The sequence below is a fragment of the Lissotriton helveticus genome, chromosome 12 (genome assembly GCF_964261635.1).
Source record: "Lissotriton helveticus chromosome 12, aLisHel1.1, whole genome shotgun sequence".
In the NCBI taxonomy this organism is placed as follows: domain Eukaryota; kingdom Metazoa; phylum Chordata; class Amphibia; order Caudata; family Salamandridae; genus Lissotriton; species Lissotriton helveticus.
This window is the reverse complement of record NC_136073.1, coordinates 629,022,872-629,040,655: the sequence shown is the minus strand read 5'-3', so window position 1 is coordinate 629,040,655 and position 17,784 is coordinate 629,022,872. Positions and strand designations below refer to the sequence as shown.

At 48.4% G+C, this 17,784-nt stretch overlaps 1 protein-coding gene across 3 annotated transcripts in view; it reads right to left on the bottom strand.

Annotated features, from left to right (window-relative positions):
* The window catches only part of RIPOR1 (RHO family interacting cell polarization regulator 1), a 1,634,668-nt gene that overhangs the window by 1,379,048 nt on the left and 237,836 nt on the right, over positions 1–17,784 (bottom strand). For all 3 annotated transcript variants that reach the window (XM_078671049.1, XM_078671050.1, XM_078671048.1), the window contains exon 2: positions 2,641–2,767. In XM_078671049.1, the coding sequence (XP_078527175.1) occupies positions 2,641–2,741 (101 nt within the window). In that variant the 5' untranslated portion in view covers positions 2,742–2,767. The remainder of the gene's footprint in view (positions 1–2,640; positions 2,768–17,784) is intronic.

Below are 17,784 nucleotides of genomic sequence, written 5' to 3'. Positions count from 1 at the left end.
CCCCATTGGCAAGCATATTATCAGTATTCTGTATTTTTCTTGCGGGCCTGTGTGAGGAAAGACTGCCTCAAGCGGTGCTTTTTTTGTGCTATTCAGAATGGCATTTGCTCACATTTAGTAGTCAGTATTCCCATAATCGCATTCAGCATTTGTGGGATGATTTTAGCTGTGATCCCTTGTAGTTGACCTGTTTGAGTAACCCTTATAGGTCAAAGTGTGAGTGTTTGCATTACGAACTGTGTAAGATTTCTGTAAAGTTATATGAATTCTCTGTGAAGTGGGCGTAAGTCTGCTCCTGGCAATGTGGCAATATCTGGATACGGTGTGTAAGCAGCTAGAACCTGCCAAGTCGCTCCAGCTCTGCTCAGCAGACCGAGTCTCACTTTATCTGTGGTATGGGGGAGCACACCTTTAAACCAATTTATATGTTCTTGGTAATTTAATGAGACTTCTATGTCCTTGTGTGGAGAGTATTCATCTGAGTGTATGAAGGAAATGTATATGTGCGTGCATCTGCAGGTGGGAATTTGACCCAAGAATAGAATACCTCTGTTATGTATGCCTTGTGTGCCTCAATCACAAAGGTAACCGGCCCACCTAATGCTGAGATCCCAAAATCTGCAAATTTTAAAGGAAGTGTATTACTGCAATTGTCAGAAATTGTTATAGCACCAGTAGGAGAGTACGGTCTGCTTTCTATGGTAACCCCCACTCTTTGCTGTGATTCTCTGTTTTTTTCGACTTTAGTCTGGCTGTGGCCCTACTAATCAGGCCCACAGCCTAGCTGTACTCTCTCTAAATTGATACCATGTACTTTAGGTACATACCAGATTGGTTACTGAGTCACCCTTGCGGGCCCCTGTATAGTGTACCTTAGGTACCCAGGGCATAGGTGCACCCTAGGCCTACCAGGGGCTGCAGCATGTATTGTGCCACCCCTGGTTAGCCTTCCAAACTGACACAACAGGTCTGCCCTGGCAGCCTGGGTAAGGTGGTGTAATCACCCCTTACTTAGATATAGTTTACCTATATCTATCTATATATATATATATATATATATAGACACATATTAACCTATAAGTCACTCCTATGGCAGGCCTTAACAATCCTGGAGGCAGAGTGCATGGTTTTGTGTGAGAGGGTGCCCTAGCCTGAGCTGAGCCCCTCTGCAGCTTTCGGAACCATCTCCTTATAGCTGTTCTATGATATAGCCATACTATATACTCTCAAGTGCATCATAATCCTCGCGGTTAATGCTAACTTTGGTTTGGCTTTATCAAAACATGTTGTGTAAGGTGTCAAACACTTTGGAATACTACCCCCCCCCCCCCCCCAGGCGGGGGTAGCATTCCACCCTTCTAGAGGGAGAAGACATGTAGTTACTAGTTTACCCAGTTAAAGATAAACAGAGCCCCAGCATCACAAAATGGATGCTGCTGCCACAGACACGAGTCTGCCCTCCTGCTGCTGGACGAAACTCCGGCAGGGGAGGCTTGGACAATAGGTTTCCTGTCCAGGGAGGTGCCAGCACCTCCCCAGACAGGCTTTAGTGTATTGGAGCAGGGTGGGTTGCATTCAGTGAATGCTTTTCAGACACTGCCTGGGGCACACAAGGTGCTCCATGCATTTCCCAGTTCAAACCGGTTGCTGAGGCACTCAGCCCCAGCTCTGGCGCGAAACTGGACAAAGGGAAGGGGATATCAAGTGGAAGACGGAAGAAATCCCCCTTGTGGTCAAGGAGTGACCACCCTGTTCAAACAGGCACCAACTGCATCTTTGCCGGTCTGCATTGTCGAGGCTCCCGCCGGATGCCGAAGATTCTGCGAAACAGGACACGGACTTCCAGACATCTCTAGGGGCCTCACAAACCATATACTACAATAGTGGTATAAGAACAAAGTGAGGAATAGAAAGCAGGCCTAGGGCCTGTGGAATCGCTGGGGCTACTCAGAACAACCAAAGGTTAGGATATAGGAGGTCCACGGGAGACGCGTGCAGTGTCTAAACACAGCCGCAGGTTACCATTGACTTTCTATGGAGAACGAACAAGTTACAGTTTTAAAGATTAAGGGTATAGAAGGTGAACTGCTATTGAACCCTTTTAGACTAGGATACTTGGAGAGTCAATACCCACGGGAGCACCGGAGTACTCGAGTTACCTCACCCAGGGAAGCCAGGTGCATAGGTGTCTTTTCGTGTCGGGTTTTGTCGTCGATTCCAATGGAGAGCTGCGAAGAAGTGCTGCAGGCGACCAGAGGAAAAGTGTCTGGGTGGATCGGAGATCTGAAGAACCTGAAAGCAGAAGGGACAGAGTCTGGGTCACTAGCCAGTGACCAGGATGGCGATGGGAAGCTGCCAGCCAATGTCGCGTGATTTCAGGTGAAAAGGTGAAGTTTGTCTCTTCAGCCACGAGGACCAGGAGGTGTCGATGATGACCAGGAGCTGGATTCGAGCTGTCCCACGAAGGATCTAGTTACCTCATGCCTGGTCAGACTTACCTATCAAACATTTAAACAAGCACGCTTACACCATGTTGGGGAAGAATCCCCACAGAAACACTAAAACAGATTCTCATTTTACATGTTGAGATGATTTCCCACACAAACACCAGGGCAGATCTCTGAAGACGGCGGTACCCACCTGCAAGGCTTTTCCTTTGAGGAGTTGACTCCAGCGAAGGAATGGCTCCTAGTGATGGATGTGGAGAGAATCCGTCGTTGAGGCCTGACTGAGAGCGACATTGTGGACAGCGTACACGGTGAGCCTCCTGCAGAGACAAAAATCAATAAACTTGGGTAAAGGAGTGTGAGACAAAGAACAGCTTGCAGATTGTGCAGGAAACAAAGTAAGGCACAACTAATTAATCCCTTCTCGATACCATGGTTATGGTAAGATTATGTAACTGAGGAAAAAAGGTATATAACATCTCGTATTGGAGGAACATTTAAGACATCAGTAAATAATTATATTTTGCAGAGAAAGCAATGACAGATATAGGTTATGTATCCGTTTGTGAGGCTTTCAGAATAACAGTGCCTTCTTGGTGCTGAAAGCAAAGTGACCTTAAGTCAACTCAGTAACAAAATAGTTAAAATTTCCTTTGAATGCAACATGATTTCTTGGACCTATACAGGAAGGGCGTTCCACAAAGTTGGAACTAATATAAAGCAGGAAAGCACACCTTTCCATACCAGATTAGAACAGGGAAAAGACAAGAACACTGTCAGACAAACTCTATTCAGGAAACATCAGGCTTAATGAGAATGAAAAAAACAGTGCAGCCTAAAAGGCAATGGCATAGTCTTGTTTTTTCTATGAGCTGCAACCAATAGTCAAGCAACCACATTCTGAACAACCCTGAGACTTTTGAAAAACAGATCTCAGAACTTATGGCAATTCAGGTGGATTATAATGCGGCTATTACTCGAGTTTTTCAGGTAATGACAACATTGGAAATCTACATGAACACATCACAGGCCTGAAAATGCCACCACTTGGATATGGGAAAACACAAAGAGATCCTCATCTGAATTGAACTCTAAATTCTGCATCACAGCGGCTGAGGTGAGACATGGATCCACTTGTTTTATGTCCATCATCGTCATCACTCCTGGCCTCACCTTAAGCACCGCAGGCCCAATCATTCACTAATGGCTCCCAAAAATATAAGTACGGTAAAAGAAAATTTTGGAGCAGCATCCAACCAGATGCTGATCTAAGAATCATTTCTAAACCCGAATAATTAAAGTCCAAACATCTGATAAGGTGAGCCTAAAGACACAGAAACATATTAAACAGCAGATGTGAAATAAGCATTGAAAATGCAATAGGTCTCGCCTTTGATTAAGCAAAAGCCATTTACTTTGCTAATGGTATTATATAGCACCGCAAATGGCTCTAACTTAATGAAAGGTGAGACCAAATGTTAGTCAGTGTCAGTCAGTCTCAGTCCGTCTTAGTCCGTCTCAGTCCGTCTTAGTCCGTCTCAGTCCGTCTCAGTCAGTGTCAGTCAGTCAGTGTCAGTCAGTTTCAGTCAGTCAGTTTCAGTCAGTGTCAGTCAGTCAGTGTCAGTTCCAGTCAGTCAGTGTCAGTGTCAGTCAGTCAGTATCTATCAATCAGTCAGTGTCAGTCATTGTCAGTCAGTGTGTCAGTCAGTGTCAGTCAGTCAGTGTGTCAGTCAGTGTCAGTCAGTCAGTGTCAGTCAATCAGTCAGTGTCAGTCAGTCAGTCAGTGTCAATCAGTGTCAGTCAATCAGTGTCAGTCAGTTTAAGTCAGTCAGTTTCAGACAGTGTCAGTCAGTCAGTGTCAGTCAGTCAGTGTCAGTCAGTCCGTATCAGTCAGTCAGTCAGTGTCAGTCAGTCAGTCAGAGTAGGTCAGTCAGTCTCAGTCAGTGTCAGTCAGTGTCCAGTCAGTGTCCAGTCAGTGTCCAGTCAGTGTCCAGTCAGTGTCCAGTCAGTGTCCAGTCAGTGTCAGTCAGTCAGTGCCAGTCAGTGTCAGTCAGTGTCAGTCAGTCAGTATCAGTCAGTCAGTCAGTCAGAGTCAGTCAGTCAGTGTCAGTCAATGTCAGTCAGTTAGTGTCAGTCAGTCAGTTAGTGTCAGTCAGTCAGTCGGTGTCAGTCATTCAGTGTCAGTGTCCAGTTAGTGTCAGTCAGTCAGTCATTGTCAGTTTCAGTCAGTCAGTTTCAGTCAGTGTCAGTCAGTCAGTGTCAGTCAGTCAGTGTCAGTCAGTCAGTGTCAGTCAGTCAGTGTCAGTCAGTGTCAGTTCCAGTCAGTCAGTGTCAGTGTCAGTCAGTCAGTATCTATCAATCAGTCAGTGTCAGTCATTGTCAGTCAGTGTGTCAGTCAGTCAGTGAGTCAGTCAGTGTGTCAGTCAGTCAGTGTCAGTCAGTCAGTGTCAGTCAGTCAGTGTCAGTCAGTTTCAGACAGTGTCAGTCAGTCAGTGTCAGTCAGTCCGTCTCAGTCAGTCAGTCAGTGTCAGTCAGTCAGAGTCAGTCAGTCAGTCAGTCAGTCAGAGTCAGCCAGTCAGTCAGTCAGACAGTCAGTGTCAGTCAGAGTCAGTCAGTGTCAGTCAGTATCAGTCAGTATCAGTCAGTATCAGTCAGTGTCCAGTCAGTGTCCAGTCAGTGCCAGTCAGTGCCAGTCAGTGTCAGTCAGTCAGTATCAGTCAGTCAGTCAGAGTCAGTCAGTCAGTCAGAGTCAGTCAATGTCAGTCAGTCAGTTAGTGTCAGTCAGTTAGTGTCAGTCAGTCAGTCGGTGTCAGTCATTCAGTGTCAGTGTCCAGTTAGTGTCAGTCAGTGTCAGTCAGTCAGTGTCCAGTCAGTGTCCAGTCAGTGTCAGTCAGTCAGTGTCCAGTCAGTGTCAGTGAGTATCAGTCAGTCAGTCAGCCGGTCAATGTCAGTCAGTGTCAGTAAGTCAGTGTCCAGTCAGTCAGTGTCCAGTTAGTGTCCAGTCAGTGTCAGTAAGTCAGTGTCCAGTCAGTCAGTGTCAGTCAGTGTCAGCCAGTCAGTGTCAGTCATTGTCAGTCAGTCAGTCAGTGTCAGTCACAGTCAGTCAGTGTCAGTAAGTCAGTGTTAGTCAGTCAGTCAGTGTCAGTCAATCAGTGTCAGTCAGTTTAAGTCAGTCAGTTTCAGACAGTGTCAGTCAGTCAATGTCAGTCAGTCAGTGTCAGTCAGCGTCAGTCAGTGTCAGTCGGTGTTTGTCAGTTAGTTAATGTCAGTCAGTCAGTCAGTGTCAGTCAGTTTCAGACAGTGTCAGTCAGTCAGTGTCAGTCAGTCAGCGTCAGTTAGTCAGCGTCAGTCAGTCAGCGTCAGTCAGTCAGCGTCAGTCAGTGTCAGTCAGTCAGTGTCAGTCAGTCAGTGTCCAGTTAGTGTCCAATCAGTGTCAGTCAGTCAGTGTAGAGTCAGCGTCAGTCAATCAGTGTCCGTCAGTGTCAGTCAGTCAGTGTCAGCTAGTGTCAGTCAGTGTCAGTCATTGTCAGTCAGTCAGTGTCAGTTTCAGACCAGGTCAGCAGTCAGTCAGTATCAGTCAGTCAGTCAGTCAGTTTCAGTCAGTCAGTGTCAGTCAGCCAGTGTCAATCGGTGTCAGTCAGTTTCAGTCAGTCAGTTCCAGACCATGTCAGCAGTCAGTCAGTATCAGTCAGTCAGTCAGTTTCAGTCAGTTTCAGTCAGTCAGTGTCAGTCAGTGTCAGTCAGTCAGTGTCAGTCAGTCAGTCAGTGTCAGTCAGTCAGTCAGTGTCAGTCAGTGTCAGTCAGTCAGTGTCAGTCAGTCAGTGTCAGTCAGTCAGTGTCAGCCAGTCAGTCAGTGTCAGTCACTGTCAGTCATTGTCAGTCAGTCATTGTCAGTCAGTCAGTGTCAGTCAGTCAGTGTTAGTCAGTCGGTGTTAGTCAGTCGGTGTCAGTCAGTCTCAGTCAGTCAGTGTCAGTCACAGTCAGTATCAGTCAGTCAGTCAGTCAGAGTCAGTCAGTCAGTGTCAGTCAATGTCAGTCAGTTAGTGTCAGTCAGTCAGTTAGTGTCAGTCAGTCAGTCGGTGTCAGTCATTCAGTCGGTGTCAGTCATTCAGTGTCAGTGTCCAGTTAGTGTCAGTCAGTCAGTCATTGTCAGTTTCAGTCAGTGTCAGTCAGTCAGTGTCAGTCAGTCAGTGTCAGTCAGTCAGTGTCAGTCAGTCAGTGTCAGTCAGTGTCAGTTCCAGTCAGTCAGTGTCAGTCAGTCAGTATCTATCAATCAGTCAGTGTCAGTCAGTCAGTGTGTCAGTCAGTGTGTCAGTCAGTCAGTGTCAGTCAGTCAGTGTCAGTCAGTCAGTGTCAGTCAGTCAGTCCGTATCAGTCAGTCAGTCAGTGTCAGTCAGTCAGAGTCAGTCAGTCAGTCAGTCAGTCAGAGTCAGCCAGTCAGTCAGTCAGACAGTCAGTGTCAGTCAGTGTCAGTCAGAGTCAGTCAGTGTCAGTCAGTATCAGTCAGTATCAGTCAGTATCAGTCAGTGTCCAGTCAGTGTCCAGTCAGTGCCAGTCAGTGCCAGTCAGTGCCAGTCAGTGCCAGTCAGTGTCAGTCAGTCAGTATCAGTCAGTCAGTCAGAGTCAGTCAGTCAGTCAGAGTCAGTCAATGTCAGTCAGTCAGTTAGTGTCAGTCAGTTAGTGTCAGTCAGTCAGTCGGTGTCAGTCATTCAGTGTCAGTGTCCAGTTAGTGTCAGTCAGTGTCAGTCAGTCAGTGTCCAGTCAGTGTCCAGTCAGTGTCAGTGAGTATCAGTCAGTCAGTCAGCCGGTCAATGTCAGTCAGTGTCAGTAAGTCAGTGTCCAGTCAGTCAGTGTCCAGTTAGTGTCCAGTCAGTGTCAGTAAGTCAGTGTCCAGTCAGTCAGTGTCAGTCAGTGTCAGCCAGTCAGTGTCAGTCATTGTCAGTCAGTCAGTCAGTGTCAGTCACAGTCAGTCAGTGTCAGTCACAGTCAGTGTTAGTCAGTCAGTCAGTGTCAGTCAATCAGTGTCAGTCAGTTTAAGTCAGTCAGTTTCAGAGAGTGTCAGTCAGTCAATGTCAGTCAGTCAGTGTCAGTCAGCGTCAGTCAGTGTCAGTCGGTGTTTGTCAGTTAGTTAATGTCAGTCAGTCAGTCAGTGTCAGTCAGTTTCAGACAGTGTCAGTCAGTCAGTGTCAGTCAGTCAGCGTCAGTCAGTCAGTGTCAGTCAGTGAGTCAGTGTCAATCAGTCAGTCAGTGTCAATCAGTCAGTCAGTGGCAGTCACAGTCCGTGTCAGTCAGTGTCAGTCAGTCAGTCAGTGTGTCAGTATCAGTCAGTGTCAGTCAGTCAGTGTTAGTCAGCGTCAGTCAGTCAGCGTCAGTCAGTCAGCGTCAGTCAGTGTCAGTCAGTCAGTGTCAGTCAGTCAGTGTCCAGTTAGTGTCCAATCAGTGTCAGTCAGTCAGTGTAGAGTCAGCGTCAGTCAATCAGTGTCCGTCAGTCAGTCAGTGTCAGTCAGTCAGTCAGTGTCAGTCAGTGTCAGTCAGTCAGTGTCAGTCAGTCAGTGTCAGTCAGTCAGTGTCAGTCAGTCAGTCAGTGTCAGTCACTGTCAGTCATTGTCAGTCAGTCATTGTCAGTCAGTCAGTGTCAGTCAGTCAGTGTTAGTCAGTCGGTGTCAGTCAGTCTCAGTCAGTCAGTGTCAGTCACAGTCACAGTCAGTCAGTCAGTGTGTCAGTCAGTGTCAGTCAGTCGGTGTCAGTCAGTGTCAGTCAGTCAGTGTCAGTCAGTCAGTCAGTGTCAGTCAGTCACAGTCAGTGTCAGTCAGCCAGCGTCACTCAGTCAGTGTCACTCAGTGTCAGTCAGTCAGTCAGTGTCAGTCAGTCAGTGTCAGTCAGTCAGTGTCAGTAAGTCAGTGTCAGTCAGTCAGTGTCAGTCAGTTTCAGTCAGTGTCAGTCAGTCAGTGTCAGTCAGTCAATATCAGTCATTCAGTGTCAATCAGTCAGTGTCGGTCTGTCAGTGTCAGTCTGTCAGCGTCCAGTCTGTCAGCGTCCAGTCTGTCAGCGTCCAGTCTGTCAGCGTCCAGTCTGTCAGCGTCCAGTCTGTCAGCGTCCAGTCTGTCAGCGTCCAGTCTGTCAGTGTCCAGTCTGTCAGTGTCCAGTCTGTCAGCGTCCAGTCTGTCAGCGTCCAGTCAGTGTCAGTCAGTCAGTGTCCAGTCAGTCAGTGTCAGTCAGTGTCAGCCAGTCAGTGTCAGCCAGTCAGTGTCAGTCAGTGTCAGACAGTGTCAGTCACTGTCAGTCAGTCAGTGTCAGTCAGTCAGTGTCAGTCAGTCAGTGTCAGTCAGTGAGTCAGTGTCAATCAGTCAGTCAGTGTCAATCAGTCAGTCAGTGGCAGTCACAGTCCGTGTCAGTCAGTGTCAGTCAGTCAGTCAGTGTGTCAGTATCAGTCAGTGTCAGTCAGTCAGTGTTAGTCAGTGTCAGTCAGCCAGTGTCAGTCAGTCAGTGTCAGTCAGCGTCAGTCAGTCAGTGTCAGTAAGTCAGTGTCAGTCAGTTTCAGTCAGTCAGTCGGTACCAGTCAGTCAGTATCAGTCAGTCAGAGTCAGTCAGTGTCAGTCAGTCAGTGTCAGTCAGTCAGTGTCAGTCAGTCAGTATCAGTTAGCCAGTGTCAGTCAGTCAGTATCAGTCAGTCAGTGTCAGTCAGTCAGTGTCAGTCAGTCAGTGTCAGTCAGTCAGTGTCAGTCAGTCAGTGTCAGTCAGTGTCAGTCAGTGTCAGTCACAGTCAGTCAGTGTCAGTCAATCAGTCAGTGTCAGTCAGTAAGTCAGTGTCAGTCAGCGTCAGTCAGTCAGTGTCAGTCAGTTTGTTTCAGTCAGTTTCAGTCAGTCAGTCGGTGTCAGTCAGCATTAGTCAGTCAGTGTCAGTCAGTATCAGTCAGTCAGTGTCAGTCAGTCAGTGTCAGTCAGTGTCAGTCAGAGTCAGTCAGTCAGAGTCAGTCAGTCAGAGTCAGTCAGTGTCAGTCAGTCAGTGTCAGTCAGTCAGTGTCAATCAGTCAGAGTCAGTCAGTCAGAGTCAGTCAGAGTCAGTCAGTGTCAGTCAGTGTCAGTCAGTGCCAGTCAGTGCCAGTCAGTGCCAGTCAGTGTCAGTCTGTCGGTGTCCAGTCAGTCAGTGTCCAGTCAGTCAGTGTCCAGTCAGTCAATGTCCAGTCAGTCAGTGTCCAGTCAGGGTCAGCTAGTCAGTCAGTGTCAGACAGTCAGTGTCAGTCAATGTCAGTCAGTTAGTGTCAGTCAGTCAGTTAGTGTCAGTCAGTTAGTCGGTGTCAGTCATTCAGTGTCAGTGTCCAGTTAGTGTCAGTCAGTCAGTCATTGTCAGTTTCAGTCAGTGTCAGTCAGTCAGTGTCAGTCAGTCAGTGTCAGTCAGTCAGTGTCAGTCAGTCAGTGTCAGTCAGTCAGAGTCAGTCAGTCAGAGTCAGTCAGTCAGAGTCAGTCAGAGTCAGTCAGTGTCAGTCAGTGTCAGTCAGTGCCAGTCAGTGCCAGTCTGTCAGTGTCAGTCTGTCGGTGTCCAGTCAGTCAGTGTCCAGTCAGTCAATGTCCAGTCAGTCAGTGTCCAGTCAGGGTCAGTCAGTCAGCCAGTGTCAGTCAGTCAGTGTCAGTCAATGTCAGTCAGTTAGTGTCAGTCAGTCAGTCGGTGTCAGTCATTCAGTGTCAGTGTCCAGTTAGTGTCAGTCAGTCAGTCATTGTCAGTTTCAGTCAGTCAGTTTCAGTCAGTGTCAGTCAGTCAGTGTCTGTCAGTCAGTCAGTGTCAGTCAGTCAGTGTCAGTCAGTGTCAGTTCCAGTCAGTCAGTGTCAGTGTCAGTCAGTCAGTATCTATCAATCAGTCAGTGTCAGTCATTGTCAGTCAGTGTGTCAGTCAGTCAGTGTGTCAGTCAGTCAGTGTCAGTCAGTCAGTGTCAGTCAGTCAGTGTCAGTCAGTGCCAGTCAGTGTCAGTCTGTCGGTGTCCAGTCAGTCAGTGTCCAGTCAGTCAGTGTCCAGTCAGTCAATGTCCAGTCAGTCAGTGTCCAGTCAGGGTCAGCTAGTCAGTCAGTGTCAGACAGTCAGTGTCAGTCAATGTCAGTCAGTTAGTGTCAGTCAGTCAGTTAGTGTCAGTCAGTTAGTCGGTGTCAGTCATTCAGTGTCAGTGTCCAGTTAGTGTCAGTCAGTCAGTCATTGTCAGTTTCAGTCAGTGTCAGTCAGTCAGTGTCAGTCAGTCAGTGTCAGTCAGTCAGTGTCAGTCAGTCAGTGTCAGTCAGTCAGAGTCAGTCAGTCAGAGTCAGTCAGTCAGAGTCAGTCAGAGTCAGTCAGTGTCAGTCAGTGTCAGTCAGTGCCAGTCAGTGCCAGTCTGTCAGTGTCAGTCTGTCGGTGTCCAGTCAGTCAGTGTCCAGTCAGTCAATGTCCAGTCAGTCAGTGTCCAGTCAGGGTCAGTCAGTCAGCCAGTGTCAGTCAGTCAGTGTCAGTCAATGTCAGTCAGTTAGTGTCAGTCAGTCAGTCGGTGTCAGTCATTCAGTGTCAGTGTCCAGTTAGTGTCAGTCAGTCAGTCATTGTCAGTGTCAGTCAGTCAGAGTCAGTCAGTCAGTCAGTCAGTCAGAGTCAGTCAGTCAGTCAGAGTCAGCCAGTCAGTCAGTCAGACAGTCAGTGTCAGTCAGAGTCAGTCAGTGTCAGTCAGTATCAGTCAGTATCAGTCAGTGTCCAGTCAGTGTCCAGTCAGTGTCCAGTCAGTGCCAGTCAGTGCCAGTCAGTGTCAGTCAGTCAGTATCAGTCAGTCAGTCAGAGTCAGTCAGTCAGTCAATGTCAGTCAGTCAGTTAGTGTCAGTCAGTTAGTGTCAGTCAGTCAGTCGGTGTCAGTCATTCAGTGTCAGTGTCCAGTTAGTGTCAGTCAGTGTCAGTCAGTCAGTGTCCAGTCAGTGTCCAGTCAGTGTCAGTCAGTCAGTGTCCAGTCAGTGTCAGTGAGTATCAGTCAGTCAGTCAGCCGGTCAATGTCAGTCAGTGTCAGTAAGTCAGTGTCCAGTCAGTCAGTGTCCAGTTAGTGTCCAGTCAGTGTCAGTAAGTCAGTGTCCAGTCAGTCAGTGTCAGTCAGTGTCAGCCAGTCAGTGTCAGTCATTGTCAGTCAGTCAGTCAGTGTCAGTCACAGTCAGTCAGTGTCAGTAAGTCAGTGTTAGTCAGTCAGTCAGTGTCAGTCAATCAGTGTCAGTCAGTTTAAGTCAGTCAGTTTCAGACAGTGTCAGTCAGTCAATGTCAGTCAGTCAGTGTCAGTCAGCGTCAGTCAGTGTCAGTCGGTGTTTGTCAGTTAGTTAATGTCAGTCAGTCAGTGTCAGTCAGTTTCAGACAGTGTCAGTCAGTCAGTGTCAGTCAGTCAGCGTCAGTTAGTCAGCGTCAGTCAGTCAGCGTCAGTCAGTCAGCGTCAGTCAGTGTCAGTCAGTCAGTGTCCAGTTAGTGTCCAATCAGTGTCAGTCAGTCAGTGTAGAGTCAGCGTCAGTCAATCAGTGTCCGTCAGTGTCAGTCAGTCAGTCAGTGTCAGCTAGTGTCAGTCAGTGTCAGTCATTGTCAGTCAGTCAGTGTCAGTTTCAGACCAGGTCAGCAGTCAGTCAGTATCAGTCAGTCAGTCAGTCAGTTTCAGTCAGTCAGTGTCAGTCAGCCAGTGTCAATCGGTGTCAGTCAGTTTCAGTCAGTCAGTTCCAGACCATGTCAGCAGTCAGTCAGTATCAGTCAGTCAGTCAGTTTCAGTCAGTTTCAGTCAGTCAGTGTCAGTCAGTGTCAGTCAGTCAGTGTCAGTCAGTCAGTCAGTCAGTGTCAGTCAGTCAGTCAGTGTCAGTCAGTGTCAGTCAGTCAGTGTCAGTCAGTCAGTGTCAGTCAGTCAGTGTCAGCCAGTCAGTCAGTGTCAGTCACTGTCAGTCATTGTCAGTCAGTCATTGTCAGTCAGTCAGTGTCAGTCAGTCAGTGTTAGTCAGTCGGTGTTAGTCAGTCGGTGTCAGTCAGTCTCAGTCAGTCAGTGTCAGTCACAGTCACAGTCAGTATCAGTCAGTCAGTCAGTCAGAGTCAGTCAGTCAGTGTCAGTCAATGTCAGTCAGTTAGTGTCAGTCAGTCAGTTAGTGTCAGTCAGTCAGTCGGTGTCAGTCATTCAGTGTCAGTGTCCAGTTAGTGTCAGTCAGTCAGTCATTGTCAGTTTCAGTCAGTGTCAGTCAGTCAGTGTCAGTCAGTCAGTGTCAGTCAGTCAGTGTCAGTCAGTCAGTGTCAGTCAGTGTCAGTTCCAGTCAGTCAGTGTCAGTGTCAGTCAGTCAGTATCTATCAATCAGTCAGTGTCAGTCATTGTCAGTCAGTGTGTCAGTCAGTCAGTGTGTCAGTCAGTGTGTCAGTCAGTCAGTGTGTCAGTCAGTCAGTGTCAGTCAGTCAGTGTCAGTCAGTCAGTGTCAGTCAGTTTCAGACAGTGTCAGTCAGTCAGTGTCAGTCAGTCAGTGTCAGTCAGTCAGTCCGTATCAGTCAGTCAGTCAGTGTCAGTCAGTCAGAGTCAGTCAGTCAGTCAGTCAGTCAGAGTCAGCCAGTCAGTCAGCCAGTCAGTCAGTCAGACAGTCAGTGTCAGTCAGAGTCAGTCAGTGTCAGTCAGTATCAGTCAGTATCAGTCAGTGTCGTCAGTGTCCAGTCAGTGCCAGTCAGTGCCAGTCAGTGCCAGTCAGTGTCAGTCAGTCAGTATCAGTCAGTCAGTCAGAGTCAGTCAGTCAGTCAGAGTCAGTCAATGTCAGTCAGTCAGTTAGTGTCAGTCAGTTAGTGTCAGTCAGTCAGTCGGTGTCAGTCATTCAGTGTCAGTGTCCAGTTAGTGTCAGTCAGTGTCAGTCAGTCAGTGTCCAGTCAGTGTCCAGTCAGTGTCAGTCAGTCAGTGTCCAGTCAGTGTCAGTGAGTATCAGTCAGTCAGTCAGCCGGTCAATGTCAGTCAGTGTCAGTAAGTCAGTGTCCAGTCAGTCAGTGTCCAGTTAGTGTCCAGTCAGTGTCAGTAAGTCAGTGTCCAGTCAGTCAGTGTCAGTCAGTGTCAGCCAGTCAGTGTCAGTCATTGTCAGTCAGTCAGTCAGTGTCAGTCACAGTCAGTCAGTGTCAGTCACAGTCAGTGTTAGTCAGTCAGTCAGTGTCAGTCAATCAGTGTCAGTCAGTTTAAGTCAGTCAGTTTCAGACAGTGTCAGTCAGTCAATGTCAGTCAGTCAGTGTCAGTCAGTTTCAGACAGTGTCAGTCAGTCAGTGTCAGTCAGTCAGCGTCAGTTAGTCAGCGTCAGTCAGTCAGCGTCAGTCAGTCAGCGTCAGTCAGTCAGCGTCAGTCAGTCAGCGTCAGTCAGTGTCAGTCAGTCAGTGTCAGTCAGTCAGTGTCCAGTTAGTGTCCAATCAGTGTCAGTCAGTCAGTGTAGAGTCAGCGTCAGTCAATCAGTGTCCGTCAGTGTCAGTCAGTCAGTGTCAGCTAGTGTCAGTCAGTCAGTGTCAGTCATTGTCAGTCAGTCAGTGTCAGTTTCAGACCAGGTCAGCAGTCAGTCAGTATCAGTCAGTCAGTCAGTCAGTTTCAGTCAGTCAGTGTCAGTCAGCCGGTGTCAATCGGTGTCAGTCAGTTTCAGTCAGTCAGTTCCAGACCATGTCAGCAGTCAGTCAGTATCAGTCAGTCAGTCAGTTTCAGTCAGTTTCAGTCAGTTTCAGTCAGTCAGTGTCAGTCAGTCAGTGTCAGTCAGTCAGTCAGTGTCAGTCAGTCAGTCAGTGTCAGTCAGTCAGTGTCAGTCAGTCAGTGTCAGTCAGTCAGTGTCAGCCAGTCAGTGTCAGCCAGTCAGTCAGTGTCAGTCACTGTCAGTCATTGTCAGTCAGTCATTGTCAGTCAGTCAGTGTCAGTCAGTCAGTGTTAGTCAGTCGGTGTCAGTCAGTCTCAGTCAGTCAGTGTCAGTCACAGTCACAGTCAGTCAGTCAGTGTGTCAGTCAGTGTCAGTCAGTCGGTGTCAGTCAGTGTCAGTCAGTCAGTGTCAGTCAGTCAGTCAGTGTCAGTCAGTCACAGTCAGTGTCAGTCAGCCAGCGTCACTCAGTCAGTGTCACTCAGTGTCAGTCAGTCAGTCAGTGTCAGTCAGTCAGTGTCAGTCAGTCAGTGTCAGTAAGTCAGTGTCAGTCAGTCAGTGTCAGTCAGTCAGTGTCAGTCAGTTTCAGTCAGTGTCAGTCAGTCAGTGTCAGTCAGTCAATATCAGTCATTCAGTGTCAATCAGTCAGTGTAGGTCTGTCAGTGTCAGTCTGTCAGTGTCAGTCTGTCAGCGTCCAGTCTGTCAGCGTCCAGTCTGTCAGCGTCCAGTCTGTCAGCGTCCAGTCTGTCAGCGTCCAGTCTGTCAGCGTCCAGTCTGTCAGCGTCCAGTCTGTCAGCGTCCAGTCAGTGTCAGTCAGTCAGTGTCCAGTCAGTCAGTGTCAGTCAGTGTCAGCCAGTCAGTGTCAGTCAGTGTCAGTCAGTGTCAGACAGTGTCAGTCACTGTCAGTCAGTCAGTGTCAGTCAGTCAGTGTCAGTCAGTGAGTCAGTGTCAATCAGTCAGTCAGTGTCAATCAGTCAGTCAGTGGCAGTCACAGTCCGTGTCAGTCAGTGTCAGTCAGTCAGTCAGTCAGTGTGTCAGTATCAGTCAGTGTCAGTCAGTCAGTGTTAGTCAGTGTCAGTCAGCCAGTGTCAGTCAGTCAGTGTCAGTCAGCGTCAGTCAGTCAGTGTCAGTAAGTCAGTGTCAGTCAGTTTCAGTCAGTCAGTCGGTACCAGTCAGTCAGTATCAGTCAGTCAGAGTCAGTCAGTGTCAGTCAGTCAGTGTCAGTCAGTCAGTGTCAGTCAGTCAGTATCAGTTAGCCAGTGTCAGTCAGTCAGTATCAGTCAGTCAGTGTCAGTCAGTCAGTGTCAGTCAGTCAGTGTCAGTCAGTCAGTGTCAGTCAGTGTCAGTCAGTGTCAGTCACAGTCAGTCAGTGTCAGTCAATCAGTCAGTGTCAGTCAGTAAGTCAGTGTCAGTCAGCGTCAGTCAGTCAGTGTCAGTCAGTCTGTTTCAGTCAGTTTCAGTCAGTCAGTCGGTGTCAGTCAGCATTAGTCAGTCAGTGTCAGTCAGTATCAGTCAGTCAGTGTCAGTCAGTCAGTGTCAGTCAGTGTCAGTCAGAGTCAGTCAGTCAGAGTCAGTCAGTGTCAGTCAGTCAGAGTCAGTCAGTGTCAGTCAGTCAGTGTCAGTCAGTCAGTGTCAATCAGTCAGAGTCAGTCAGTCAGAGTCAGTCAGAGTCAGTCAGTGTCAGTCAGTGTCAGTCAGTGCCAGTCAGTGCCAGTCTGTCAGTGTCAGTCTGTCGGTGTCCAGTCAGTCAGTGTCCAGTCAGTCAATGTCCAGTCAGTCAGTGTCCAGTCAGGGTCAGCTAGTCAGTCAGTGTCAGACAGTCAGTCAGTCAGTGTCTGTCAGTCAGTCAGTATCAGCCAGTCAGTGTCAGACAGTCAGTCAGTGTCAGTCACAGTCAGGCAGTGTCAGTCAGTCAGTGTCAGTAAGTCAGTGCTAGTCAGTGTCAGTAAGTCAGTGTCAGTCAGTCAATCAGGGTCAGTCAGTGTCAGTAAGTCAGTGCCAGTCAGTCAGTGTCAGTCAGTGTCAGTCAGTCAGTCAGCCAGTCAGTGTCAGTCAGTGTCAGTCAGTGTCAGTCAGTCAGTCAGTGTCAGTCAGTCAGTCAGTGTCAGTCAGTCAGTGTCAATCAGTCAGTCATTGTCAGTCAGTGCCAGTCTGTCAGTGTCCAATTAGTGTCCAGTCAGTGTCAGTCAGTGTCCAGTCAGTCAGTGTCAGTCAGTCAGTGTCAGTCAGTCAGTGTCAGTAAGTCAGTGTCAGTCAGTTTCAGTCAGTCAGTGTTAGTCAGTGTCAACTAGTCAGTCAGTGTCAGACAGTCAGTCAGTCAGTGTCAGACAGTCAGTCAGTCAGTGTCAGTCAGTCAGTATCAGTCAGTCAATCAGTCAGTGTCAGTCAGTGTCAGTCATTCAGTGCCAGTCTGTCAGTGTCCATTTAGTGTCCAGTCAGTGTGTCAGTCAGTGTCCAGTCAGTCAGTGTCCAGTCAGTCAGTGTCAGTCAGTGTCAGCTAGTCAGTCAGTGTCAGACAGTCAGTCAGTCAGTGTCAGTCAGTCAGTGTCAGTAAGTCAGTGTCAGTCACAATCAGTCAGTATCAGTCAGTCAGTGTCAATGAGTCAGTGCCAGTCAGTGTCAGTCAGTCAGTGTCAGTCAGTCAGTGTCAGTCAGTCAGTGTCAGTCAGTGTCAGTAAGTCAGTGTCAGTCAGTCAGTCTCAGTCAATCAGTGTCAGTCAGTCAGTGTCAGTAAGTCAGTGTCAGTCAGTGTCAGTCAGTCAGTCAGTGTCAGTCACAGTCAGTCAGTGTCAGTCAGTCAGTGTCAGTCAGTATCAGTTAGTGTCAGTCAGTCAGTGTCAGTCAATCAGTGTCAGCCAGTCAGTGTCAGTAAGTCAGTGTCAGTCAGTCAGTGTCAATGAGTCAGTGCTAGTCAGTCAGTCAGTCAGTCAGTGTCAGTAAGTCAGTGTCAGTCAGTCAGTATCAGTCAGTCAGTGTCAGTCAATCAGTGTCAGTCAGTCAGTCAGTGTCAGTCAGTCAGTGTCAGTCAGTCAGTGTCAGTCAGTCAGTGTCAGTCAGTGTCAGTAAGTCAGTATCAGTCAGTGTCAGTCCGTCAGTGTCAGTCAATCAGTGTCAGTCAGTCAGTCTGTGTCAGTCAGTGTCAGTCAGTCAGTGTCAGTAAGTCAGTGTCAGTCAGTGTCAGTAAGTCAGTGTCAGTCAGTGTCAGTAAGTCAGTGTCAGTCAGTCAGTCAGTGTCAGTAAGAGTCAGTCAGTCAGTGTCAGTCAGTCAGTGTCAGCTAGAGCAGCTCTGCTGACCTGGTTTTCTGGCTCTAAAGCAGCTCTGCTGACCTGGTTCTCTGGCACTAAAGCAGCTCTGCTGAGCTGGTTTCCCTGTCTCTAGAGCAGCTCTGCTGACCTAATTCTCTGTCCCTAGAGCAGCTCTGCTGACCTAGTTCTTAGACTCTAGAGCAGCTCTGCTGACCTGGTTCTCTGGCTCTACAACAGCTCTGCTGACCTGGGTCTCTGGCTCTAAAGTAGCTCTGTGACCTGGTTCTCTCCCTCTAAAGCAGCTCTGCTGACCTGGTTTTTCTGCGTCTACAGCAGCTTTGCTGACCTGGTTCTCTGGCTCTAGTGCAGCTCTGCTGACCTGGTTCTCTGGTTGGTTCTCTGGTTGGTTCTCTGGCTTTGAAGCAGCTCCACTGACCTGGTTCTATGGCTCTAGAGCAGCTCTGCTGACCTGGTTCTCTACCTCTAGAGCAGCTCTGCTGACCTG